General features: G+C 39.1%; 1 protein-coding gene across 12 annotated transcripts in view; it reads right to left on the bottom strand.

Annotated features, from left to right (window-relative positions):
* QTMAN (queuosine-tRNA mannosyltransferase) overlaps positions 1-12,930 on the bottom strand; it is a 278,206-nt gene that overhangs the window by 52,729 nt on the left and 212,547 nt on the right. For all 12 annotated transcript variants that reach the window (XM_089520087.1, XM_089520088.1, XM_089520080.1 and 9 more), the window contains one exon: positions 1,534-1,902. In XM_089520087.1, coding sequence (XP_089376213.1) covers positions 1,534-1,902 — 369 coding nt within the window. The remainder of the gene's footprint in view (positions 1-1,533; positions 1,903-12,930) is intronic.

Here is a 12,930-nt window from a genome sequence, read left to right as displayed (position 1 = left end):
AGGCGATTTGCCCTGTCGGTGTGGTGTACTTATTGCTTCACCTGCAAACAGTTGCTCTCAGAAAATCTGACCTACTGATCGACCCAGCATCTCTGAAATAAACAGGCTATAATCTGTGGATGAAGTGAACTCTAATCAGGCCACATGCAGATTAAACAAACTGTGAGGAATAAAAACTAGATTAAAATGTTCGTGCCCAATACCGGAAGATTATCAGGACATTTTACCTCTTTAAATCCTAATTTATGGTGGGAGTCAAGCTAAAGTTTATATATTTGCAGTGATTATGGGGCATGGTAGATTTTCCTCAGTTTAGAGAAGATTTTGTGATCAGGTATTTGTGTCAACAGCTTGAAAAGCAGCAGTTTTCTTGTAGGCATATTCCATGCTCCCTCCCTTTCTCGCTAAGCCTACATATGTGCATATATTTGCAAAATCTGGACAGGTATTTTTTAAAAAGAAAGATGCAGAGCAGCACAGTATGGTCCTGAATTTTAACACCTAGTCCGTCAAATTAGGATAATTAAGATAATTGAAATAACACTGCATATTAAACAGCATGTACTAGGGTTGCCATAATTCTCTACTAAAAACCGGGACAAAACGTAGAACAAAATTTAGACCAAAATATAGGACAATTGTAGGATAAAATTTAGCCCAAAATGTAGGACATTTAAGGTCCTCTATTTTTCTTAAATGTCCTACATTTTGGGCTAAATTTTAACCTACAATTGTCCTATATTTTGGTCTAAATTTTGTCCTACATTTTGTCCCGGTTTTTAGTAGAGAATTATGGCAACCCTATGTAGGCCTAAATATCTTAAAGGCACTGGATCCTGTTTGGTCTTGGAAACTAAGCAGGGTCAGCCTTGGCTAGTACTTGGATGGGAAGCTACCAAGGAATACCAGGTGCTCATGGGAAACCGCCAAGGAATAACAAGTGCTGTAAACTATATTTCAGAGGAAGGAACTGGCAAAACCACCTCTGAGCATTCCTTGCCTAACAAACCCCTATGAAATCCATGGAGTTGTCTTGATTCGACAAGGAGACCTAAAGGCACGTAGTACACACACAATAAACATAATTAGTGGACTGAAATGCTTTGAAACTGAGTTCTCTTCAGCATTTTACTGATTATTTCAATGTCATTGCTATAGCCATCTTCTCCACTCATGCTACCTGTTCCACCCTTTCCGATTCCAAAATGACTTCTGTGAATTTAAGCAGTTCAATATCTAGATCAGTGATTCCTAAACTCTGGCCTTCCAGGTGTTATGGACTTCAGCTCCCAGAATTCCTGACTGTTGGTCACAATGGCTGGGGCTTCTGGGAGATTAAGTCCAAAACAGCTTAAGGACCAAAATTTGGGAAACATTGAATTACTATTAATTTTCTTATTGGTAAAAAAGATTGCCTTAAAAGAAAAAGTAATAATCTAACCAAAATAAAATTGGTAGTAAGTTAAAGTTTTGCTCAAAAGCTGGCCTAAAACTGCATCAAAGATGAAGTATTTAATTTGGTATTGTACTTACCACCTGTGAGGCCATACAATATGCAAACATTTCTGCTCATACTCCAATCTCCCTGCGATGCTGCAAAAAGTAGAAGACATATTTTGGCTATTCTCTTCTTCACAAATATTTGTGCATTTAGAAGGTGTTGGTTTGTCCAGGTTATCCAGTGTTGTTAATGGGTCGTGCGATCTCTCCGGTAACAGAGAGCAAAATTCAGTCTGTGTGTCACCATTCCCTGGCCCATGGTCTGAGTTGCTGATCATTATTAAACCTGAAGTCCCAATGTTCTTTTCTTGGAAAGGCAGGTCTACACAATGAGAAGTATTTCTGTTTTGGTTGGAGTGCGCTGCTTTTTCAAAATGGATCTGCTTGTATTCTGGCATAAACCTATTATTATAAAATAAATAAAGAAGTGTTACAAATATTGTAATGTCATCTGGCAATTTGTGATTATTACATTTTTTAAAGGGAAAAGAAATATAATTGGTACCAGCTTCGGCTGATACACCAACTGCGCCCCTGTCTGGATTGAAAGGACCTTGAAACTGTAGTACACGCACTGGTAACCTCTCGTTTGGATTTCTGTAATGCGCTCTACATGGGGCTACCTTTGTACCAGGTTCAGAAGCTTCAGTTAGTTCAGAACGCCACAGCCAGATTGGTCACGGGTACCCATAGATCGGACCATATAACACCTATATTAAAATCTCTCCACTGGCTGCCTATTAGCTTCCGGGCGCAATACAAAGTGTTGGTCGTTACCTTTAAAGCCCTACATGGCTTGGGCCCGAGTTACTTGAGGGAGCGCCTCTCCCTACATAAACCCCCCCCCCCCGCACCCTCAGAACATCTGGGACATATTTACTTGAATACCCCAGGGTAAAATTAGTAAAAACTTATCAGAGAGCCTACACGGCAACAGCTCCTGCTCATTGGAATGCTCTCCCTGAAAAGATCCGGCTATGTTCCACGCTGGAAGCCTTCAAGAAGGCTTTGAAAACGCATCTTTTTCAAATAGCATATCCCCCTGATTCTCTTTAGAGATAGAATACCCTAATTAAGATCCAGATACCCAACCACAACCGATTGTTTTTAAATGGACTTGTATTTGTTAGGAGACTTTTATTGTACTGTGTAATATTGCCGATGTAATTGATGTTATATTGTATTGCTTGAGTATTGTACAGTTTTGTATTATATGGTATGCTACTGTGAACTGCTTTGATCAGACGGAAAAGCGGTATACAAATAAAATTATTATTATTATTATTAATAATAATAATAAATGAAACCCCACAATCTGTCAAAAGAATCAAAATTGACATTTTATCAATGCTGAAAGCATGGAAGGTGAACAGAAAATGGGGAAATAATGAAACTATGGACCTCACACTTTCTTAGAAATAGTCAAAGTTAGAAAATGAGGCTCTGAGCCTTCTCAATTGCAGTCGAAAGGACCATTGCTATGGTTCCCAGGAAAGATGACTTTTGTCATTTCAAAGCCGTTTGTTTCCCTTAAATAAATACACAGGCTGCATAGAAAGGATCCATGGCAGCCCCATCAAGAGGCCTGGATGTGGCGGCAGCATTATGGGAACCAGATTGAATGGCAAATAAGAGGAAGACATTTTTCAAGTAACTCTGGTTTTCAGTATCTGAAATCAATGGCTTAAGGATGGAATCCTAGGTTGAAAGAGGCATGGTTCCCAACACCCGTGTCACAGGGCCCAAACAAATAGATGGTAAAAGGCAGCTTCTGGACGACTTAGGGGCATAGTGTTTTGATGACGCACACCCCTGGAGTGCCCAGAGGCTGCCCAGGGGGTTGCACCTGGGTTGCCTAAGGTCACCCAAAATTGGCCCAAAAAGGAGTAGATCTTTTCCACTACTGTTTGGGTCAGTGGAGGAGGACGCCTTTGGGACCACGACATGTGTTTGCCATGGTCCCAAGGTGTCTTTGGCGGGGGCAGCTTCAGACCATCCCTTTGTGGCTGTCTGTTTTGGCCCTTAGACAGGGCAAATGAGATTTCTTTGTCACTTGTCAGCTAACCTGTATATGTTTGGAGGTCCCTCTCATCAACTTTGGGTTACTGAAGCTCCCAATATCCATACAAAGAGAGTATGACTTGTCCAAGGCTACCCATTGGGTTTCCATGGCTAAGTGGGGCTATGAACCCTCAACTCCCAGATTCATAGTTCAGTATTCAAACCACTACACCACACTTACTCTATAAACAAAGTATTACGTATGTATACATACTCTCCACAGGGAAGAACACAGATTTTTAATTGTCCATACAAATAATTTATGTAAGGCAACAAAAATCTCCACATCCATCTTAGGAAACATTACTAAGTGACATCAACAGAGACTTACTTCTAACCATCTTTCACAGCACTATAATAAAACCATTTGTTAAGAAATTCATTTGCTGAGAAATTCATATATTCTCTCTTATACCTGTAGAGAAAAAAATCTTACTTTTCTACAGGCATTGCAATATCTTGCAGCATCTGCTGAATATTTTTTATAACAGACGTTTATCTAGCCAGATAAAAAGTACATATTTAATATAGTCTATTTAATATTTAGAGAAGCACTACAAAGGTATTTACCAACCAGAAACAGCAGCAGCAAAAAAGGTGTTACTGGTGGGATACAAACCGCCGCTTTGCGGCGCTTCCCCGCCGCCACCGTTTGCTCCGCGCGGGAGCTGCAGCAGCCAAACCGCGCGACTCCCGCGCGGAGCAAAAAAGAAGCTCCATTTCGGAGCTTCTTTTTGCGGCGCCTCTATGACGTCGCGAGGCGCCGACTCGCGACGTCATAGGCGCGCGACACGTCTGGACGCTATGCGTCCAGTACGTAAAGATGGCGGCGCCCATGTAGAAGGGGCGCCGCCATCTTGTACGTATAGGATACGTACTAGGGTTAGGGGTGTGTGGAAGCACCGCCCCTTCCTAACCCTAGTATGTATCCTATACGTACTAGATGGCGGTTTGTATCCCGCCACAGACAGTCCAAAAGCCTACCTTTCTGTCTATGTAGGTAGCTTTTATATTACCTCTAAACCCACCTTTGTCTGATGAGGAGTGGTTGTTAACTAGCCTTCTGTTATCAGCTAATGGGAAATTAGTTTTACTGGCTTTGTGTACATGGCCAGTGAGTGTTCAATCATACAGAAATGTGACTGGCCATATGTACAAGGCCACCAGATGCAGACCATAAAACTGTACTTTTTCACTTAAAAGCATCTGAACTTTTACTGTATGGATTGTACATTATTCCCAAGGTACAAGCTTCAGTGACGAAATATATACAAAATATAATGTCCAGCAAGCGATATTGGCCTGGCTTCTGAACCTGCTTGGTCTGCCAAGCTGCAGTGTGCCATACTTCAATCTCCACACACACACACACCCCAATACACACACACCCTCTGAACTCCATACTAGAGCCTGGTCTCAAGCACTCTGAGTTGTAGAATATGTCCTCTGAGTTTAGACTGCAATAAATCCATTTGGGGGCAGACACAGTTAAATCCACAGCCTTTCAAGTTAAAGCCAGAGGTAATCACAGTAAAGAACCAAACTAGGTGGAACAGGGCCTAGACAACCCAACCAAATGCAAGAATTAAAGTCTCCAAAAAATAAACTCTTGAGATGCCAGTATCTTAGATTCACTGGCCAATACTCATCAGAATGTGATGTGAACACAACCTCTTATACTGGATTAACTGGACATTTTTGAGTGGAAAGTTAGACCAACACATTTTGGAATGTAATTTGGATGTCTTCAGGCAACTGCCCATTTCTGTCTCAAGAAGCCATTATCAGTAGAATGGGTTACAATTAAGGCAGGTATAGGGAAGAGCCTCATAATCTACAGCTTATATTTACTTCCAAAGTTATTGGAGTTATTCCTCCAAGAAGTAGAGAGGAGTTCAATTTTCACAGGTAGCACCCACCTTCAACAACTAAAAACAGGTACCTGTGCTGTGGCTGTGTGAAAAGAGGCCATCTTACAATATTGTTATGGCTCCAGGGCTACAACAGAGAAACATTATTATGAATTCTTCCTAGAGATGCTGGGTTCATTCTATGTTTCAGTCTGATATAGGTGCTTGCCCCAAACCCCTAAAAGTGTCTGCATCTCCAACTTCTTTTTCTGATTTTACCTAGTACTCTTGCTCTCCTGCAGCCACCGTATAAGTACCTGCTTGCTGCCAGCCTTTGTTCATTACCTTTGTTTAGTGTCCTCTTTTGATAACTCTTAATTCTTTATGTTTTTAATCTTTTTGTTGTGACCCATTTTTCATCATTATTTTTAATAAAACTAGATGGGAATTGTATCCTCAAAGCAACTTTATTCTGTCCTCTCAACACTGATAATCACAGCTGGTTCTGGTGATCCAAAGGCCTCTTTAAACAAGCAGTACAAAAGCAGAAGAACAGGCTATGGGTGACAATGAGGAATTTCTGGATGTGTAGCTGGTTATGCAACCAATTATGGTGAGTATAGTTCTCCCTTCCTTTCTAATTCCCTTTCATTGCAAGCTCAGAAAATGTTGTGTGGCACCTGGTACTATGATTGGCATGCTACAAATAATAAGTGATGATCACAATCATCACTGCCAGCTGCCCTATGGGTCGCCATCTGCAAGCACTGGTCATTATGCATCTGTAAGAACAATGTGTGGGAAAAGTTGTAATTGCTTTTTGTTCCTCCAGCTCAATCCCAGTAGTGAGTAGATGTTGGGGAGTATGTTCTCACAAAGTTGATAGATTCCACATAGAAGTCTGACGCTGGAGCAAGGTGTAGCAAGACAATTTGCATGGGGGATGGGTGAAGAGGCAGAAACAAACCTTGATGAGGGGGGCAGAAGGCTTTGAGTATTAGTCACTATAAACAAAGTTTCTGTGCAAAAAGGTTTTTATAGATAATTTCAAAAATAACCCCCAATTAATTTATTTTAATTAGAAAGTATGCTGTGATGCTTCCAAATAGACAAGTCAATTTAAAACACAATATTTTCCACATGCAGAACAGTTGTATAAACTAAATAATGGTGACTAGCAACTAAATGCAGATTGTGCAAATCTCTACTGTAATGATTCAAACTATTAATCAAGCCTAATGAGCTGTGATTTCTCTGCAAACTTGCAAAGAAACTGTCCACATGAAATTCCTTCAAATATAAACCTTTCAAAAGTCAAGATTACTAAATTTACTTTCCTCTGATGAAGTACTGAATGTGTATATGGTGTGTTAGTGTGTGTGTAAAAGTTGAGAATAAATTTTCACATACAGCTGCAAATGCAGCTAAGGTGAGTCATGCAGCACACAAACTATATATGCAGGGAAAGGCTTGCCTGCACATGTACAATTTTTAATATGTGTCTGAAGTGTTAGCATTGGGGATTTGCATGATTATGCCATATCCTTTTCTTTGGCTGCTTAAACTGTATTTGTAAACACTTTAAAATGGCAGGGAGATGGAGACTAAAGGAAAATTTCATGGGGGTGACTTTTATTTGGGTGCAATGCCTTCATTTGTCCTCCCTTGCTACACCTCTGCTGGAAGCAAATGCAAAAAAGGGCCAATATGCCCACCAATGCAATTTGTGCGCAAGCCACAAGGGCATATGTAGCAGTGTCAGGGAGAGGAAACCTCCCAGGAGTGAAAACAGTCTTCTGTATGAGAGTCGATGGGCGCAGATGGAAACAGCAAATTGTTAAAAACAAGCCCTCTCACTTTAAGAACCGTTCCCAATTTTCCATTCGGTTGCATTATTCAGACTGCATACAATTATTTGTCCATAGTTATTTATATGCAGGATGAATCTCCCATATCCAGAATGCTAAAATCCAAAATATTCCAAAAAACAAAACGTTTTGGGTGGCTGAGATAGTGACACCTTTGCTTTCTGATGGTTAGGTGTACACAATGTATGTTTCATGCTCACAGTGATTAAAACTATTGTATAAAATGTTTAAAAAAAAAAAAAAAAAAAAACCAGGCTACCATATCAGGCTATATGTATAAGGTGTATGTGAAACAAATGAATTTTGTGTTCAGAATTGGTTCTTCAAGACATCTCATTAAGTTAATATGTGCAAACACAGGTATTCCAAAATAAAAAAATAAAATAAAAAAATCCAACACACTTCTGGTGCCAAGCATTTTGGATAAGGAAGACTCAACCTATACCGCAATTCGAAGCGTATATCATAGTGGAGGACAAATTTAAAATACAACAATAAAACAAGATAATTTTTCATCAAAGGCAGATCACAAACCCTGACATAAAATAGCTACAAAACAAAGAAAAGAGAATTCAACTTCAGTTTTCAAAATCGCTCAGTGTTTGTTGTTTGTTTGTTTTAGCACACTGAGGAAAAGGAAGGTCAGAGTTAGCATGCGCTCCCTTGAAAATGGGCTACAGAAAAGGTTCTGCTCCTGGTGGAGGCCAACTATCTCTTCTGCTATTACCTCTCTATTATTAGCCTCATCAAGGGCAGCAAGTCCAGTCAAAAATCCACCAAACAGTGATACCTTTATTGGCCAATCAAAATGCACAATATACATGTTGCAAGCTTTTGAACCTTCTTCATCAGGCAAGGTGTTACAAATGAAACAGGAGGGGAAAAATTGAAGGTGCCATGAAGAAAGCTTCAGAAGAATATATGATGCTGCCTTGTGTGAAATGAGAATGCTGGTCCATGTAATCTAGTATTACCTAAAAGGAGCAGCTGTCCAAAGTTCCAGTCTTTCTCAACCCAACCTCTTTTTGAACCCAGTCATTGGCTGCTCTTATCTTCTCCAACTTTCAAAGGCTCTTCAAGAGATCACATTCTTTCTCAGATGTGCCATCTTTGACCCTTTGAAGTAGGTCCTCTAGGATTTAATCTGGGATTCTTCTGCATGCAAAGCATGTACCCACCACTAAATTACAGTCCATTTCATGGAAGCTCAAAGGACAGGCATACACTGATAGTCCATGTGCAAGTGCCTTCAAGTTGCCTATTGAATTATGGTGGCTCTATGAATTTCAAAGTGTCTCTTAGGCAAGGAATACTCAGTGACTAATTTCAATCCCACTGCTAATGGAATCTGATCCACGATCAATCCTAGTTCAAATTAGAATATTATTACTGTTAATATTTTAATGCCCTTAAATTGTAACATTCCAAATAACTTTGTAACCTGGTATAAAGGAATGCAGACTTACAAAACCATGTACAGTAAGAGTAAACACATAAATTGACATCAGCTCCGATCATTATGTTTGTGTGTTCTTCTGCCAGCCTATAAGAATTCAGCTTCTAGTGCCTCTCTTATAGCTATTTTCCAGGTTTTTGTCCTCATAAATCCATTGTGCCATTATGAAATTTTCAGTTATTAAATAAGATGTTTCCACTGTCTCAAAAAGCACAGCTAGAAAATATCTTCCTTTATGTGGAAAGATCATGAGCAATCAGTGTTTCACTATCTACTTGCATTGTACACATAGTATTAATCACCCTGACAGTTTTTAAAAGAAGATGTTTTGAAGTGCTATTTCACTGAATGATTTTTTTCTTTAAAAAAGATTTATTTAATGATAAATCAAGGACTAGGGATTAGCCATATTAACCTGGTATTGTTTTCACAGCAAGTAGTTCTGCCTATCTTATCAGCAATATTGCAGATAAGAGAAAACATGAATACAGTGAGCAATAAAAACATGAAAGACATATTCATATAAAACAATTTTCAGTGTTTGAATTAGAAAGTATTTAGGTTCCATGATTGTTCAGATGGTTGAGCTTTCATTGTGCATCATTACATCTAAACACGCAACACCTTTTATAATACCTAGCAGACAAAACAGTCTATTGCAAATCATATATAATATATATAATATAACCTCCATGGGTGACATGACAGAAGTCATGTAACAATAACAATGGGTCCAGTCTTTGGTATCTAAATATTTAACTTTCTACTCATGTTAGCTTAACAGCCACAAAGAGAAAAAATAAGTTACACTAGTATACTGCAACTGAGAAATGGTACACATGTACACACATTCTGACTGACTCACTTTCTCACACTCTCAAACATAAATCCTAATTTGAGAGACTAGGATAATTTACTTTTATTAAAATATATATATACTTAATACCTTGATAAGATGCTACGTAAGTCTTGTGCATATTGCACATACTCAGAAACTACAAAACAGTTGCATGGTCTTCCAAAATTCTCCCAGCAATTTAGAAGTGGTTCTGTGAGCATATCCCATGCAGTCAGGAGAACTCCTAAATAGCCCATCCCGAAAGACTGGGTCAGGGTAGGCATTGATATATACTCCAATAAGGACCCTATCCAGGACCTAAATAAGTATGAGACACAATGAGGATGGCTGGTCTTGTAAAAAAAAATATTGTAATAACACTTTTACTAAGATACGACTAAAAGAGTGCCCTTCAGTCACAGATTCTCCAGCCACAACTGCCACTATTGAGGTTCGCAGTCTTAACAAAGAAATGGTGCATTTTGTTTTTTACCCTATATATTTTAAAGTCATGCTAGACCATACGGCATCTGACGCACTGAGATGTTTCCTCCAAAAATTCTATGACCTGCTTTTTATTTTGAAACTTTCCACTGCCACATGATGAAAACATCAGCTGGGGAAAAGCATTAGTCAGCTCACAAAGACCCTTGGACCTACAACCCCTTCTGTAAAGTTATTGGCTTACCGCAGGTCATTCCTACTTGCAATGATTTTATTTAAAAAAAACACCAAGCTCTAATGGAAGTGTGAAGAATAGCATTTACGCAGATTGTGACTAGTTCCTCTGAAATATAATATTTATTTTTGAAATGTTTATAATACAGATCCCTGCCCCACCAAAGCCTTGAGAGTATGAAAGACATAATAAATAACCTGTCAGCTTGGTGCATTTGACTGTAAAATGCTTTCTTGAAACACCACAACAAAAATAACTAATTCTTGACTACATAATAGAAATTTCTTAACACGCTAAAAGTCACTATAAATGTCACCCTGAATGTTTGACATTTAATCTGCCAGATTTGCCATCCTTCCCGGCTTGCAGAATATGCAGTCAGTTTACCGAAAACAGTTGTGCCAACACACCTATGCGCATTAATTTGCAGCAGAGACGTGCAGCGTGTATTTTTGCATGTAAGATGTCATCATGTCCTTTAGTACATGTTATTCACAACACCTCATTTGGCCTAATGAAAAATTACTTATTAAATCAGTATTCTTCAGGGGTACTGAGAATACACTATTTTATTAAAAACACCACCAAAAGAAGAATGGAAAGATACTGATGTCATTGTCAAATGAATTTTAAAAAAACACATTAGAAACACTGGCTGGAGGGCTGTTTTGGGTTAGATCAAATTATTTGAGAAGCAGCCCTGGACTCTGTGCTGCACAGTAAAGCAATTTTTCATAAGCAAAACATGCAAAAATATGAGAGAGCTGGAAGAAATATCTTCTGTATTTATAACTTTAAAACTTCACAGAGATTGACTCTATAAACCTGCAGCTGTTTTGAAAAGGAGGAAAATGCACAAACTTTTCAAAACATCTTTGCTTTGTTCAATTCTTTTGGAGGCCTGATTTAAAACAAACTTTGCCAGGCAGAAATAAGGGAGTCTGAGATTTCTCCATATCTCACAATGACCAAAAACAATCACCCTTTGACTGTTGTGGGGCATTCAAAGACTGACTTTAGAGAGAAAATCTCACTACACATCCCAAAATTCAATAGCATTGAGCCATGGCAGTGAAAGTGGTGTCAAACTCCATTAATTCTGCAGTGTACCATAGATGTAGCCTGAGTGTCCATTCACTTTCCCAATCAATGACCTTCTAAATCTTTTCCCTTAGTTCTGCTCATTTGCTTCCGTTATTTAATTTAGACACCAAAACTGAATGGGCAATCATCTTTACATCATACTAATACTACAGTAATTTGAGTCACCTCATGCTAACTATGGGCCCATAGAGACAGTCCAAAATAAAGCTGTTTCAGGTCACTTTGGCGGTATGCTGTTTAAATGATGCATGCCTCCTAAGAGTTCGGAAGCCATGCCAAAGCCATGCTCCAGTGCTAAGGACTGGAACATGGCTTTGGTGCGGCTTCCGGACTCTTAGGACGCATGCATCATTTAAACAGCATACCTCCAAAGTGAGCCGAAGCAGCTTTATTTTGGTCTTTACGGGGCCTAAGACAAAGGCAAGATAACATACTCCATGCACAAAAAATGAGGTATCAGCAACACTGAATAACCTACAGTTGCAAGAAATCTTTAGGGGAAAAAATCATGTAAGACAACCCAGTGGAAGAGAACATGAGCTGACTTCATGAGAAAGAAACAACAACTAGAGGACTTTCACACTACACACAACTTTGATTTCACTTTAACTGTCATGACAACATCCTAGGGAACCCTTGGATTAACAATTTATGGATGTGACATTGAGGGCCAGCATGGTGTAGTGGTTTGAGCCTTGGATTACAGCTTTGGTGATCAGGGTTTGATTTCCCGCTCAAGCACCCACTGGCTGACCTTCAACAAGTCACACTTTCTCAGCCTCAGAGGATGGCAATGGCAAACTCCCTCTGAAGAAATTTGTCAAGAAAATCCTATTATAGGTTCGTCTTGAAGTTGCTATAAGGCAAAAATGATCTGAAAGTGCACAATGAGAATTGATAATTCTCAGATAAAAAATAGTTTTAGTATGCCTCTAACCATACTAAGAGCCCTTGAGGAACAGCAATGGCAGTTAAAGTGCAATCATAGTGCTATAATTGTATATTGTGGAAGGAACCCTGGTTGGAAGGGGGCAAAAAATGAAGTGCTTGGAACAGGAGGGCTCAGAAATATAGATGTTTATAGGCACATGTAAATATATAATATCAAGTATTGAAAAAAACGAATCTTATTGAGTCATTTCCTAGTTGACACTGAGAATTTATTTTTAGATGTCCCTGTCTAAAGAAGCAAGCATTAGCTAAACGAATTAATGGAGAAAATAAATAATTTTAGGTAACTGGACATGAGAATAAGAGTTCTCCCTCAAAATTACAGTATCTCCTAAAAGTATCAGGTCCCTTCTAGCACTGCCTCTGGGGGAGAGGATGACTCATCACACCTGGGCAACCCTAAATAGTACAGGTCAGGACTGTAGCATTGGCTAGAAGATATTTAACTCTGCAACTGCAGATTATTCCCAAACTGAGAGGGTTGTGTACTGCACAGTGACCCTGCAGACCAGAGAGCTATGATTCACAGGTCCAAAACAAACTGCAGAAATAATCCAGTTTGAGACTGTTTTAACTGCCCTGGCTCAGTACTAGAGAATCCTGGAAATTTTTGTTTATTGTGG

The sequence above is a fragment of the Sceloporus occidentalis genome, unplaced genomic scaffold, assembly GCF_023333645.1.
Source record: "Sceloporus occidentalis isolate IW3139 unplaced genomic scaffold, rSceOcc1.0.p SCAF_4, whole genome shotgun sequence".
NCBI lineage: Eukaryota > Metazoa > Chordata > Lepidosauria > Squamata > Phrynosomatidae > Sceloporus > Sceloporus occidentalis.
This window is presented reverse-complemented; position numbering and strand designations above follow the sequence as displayed.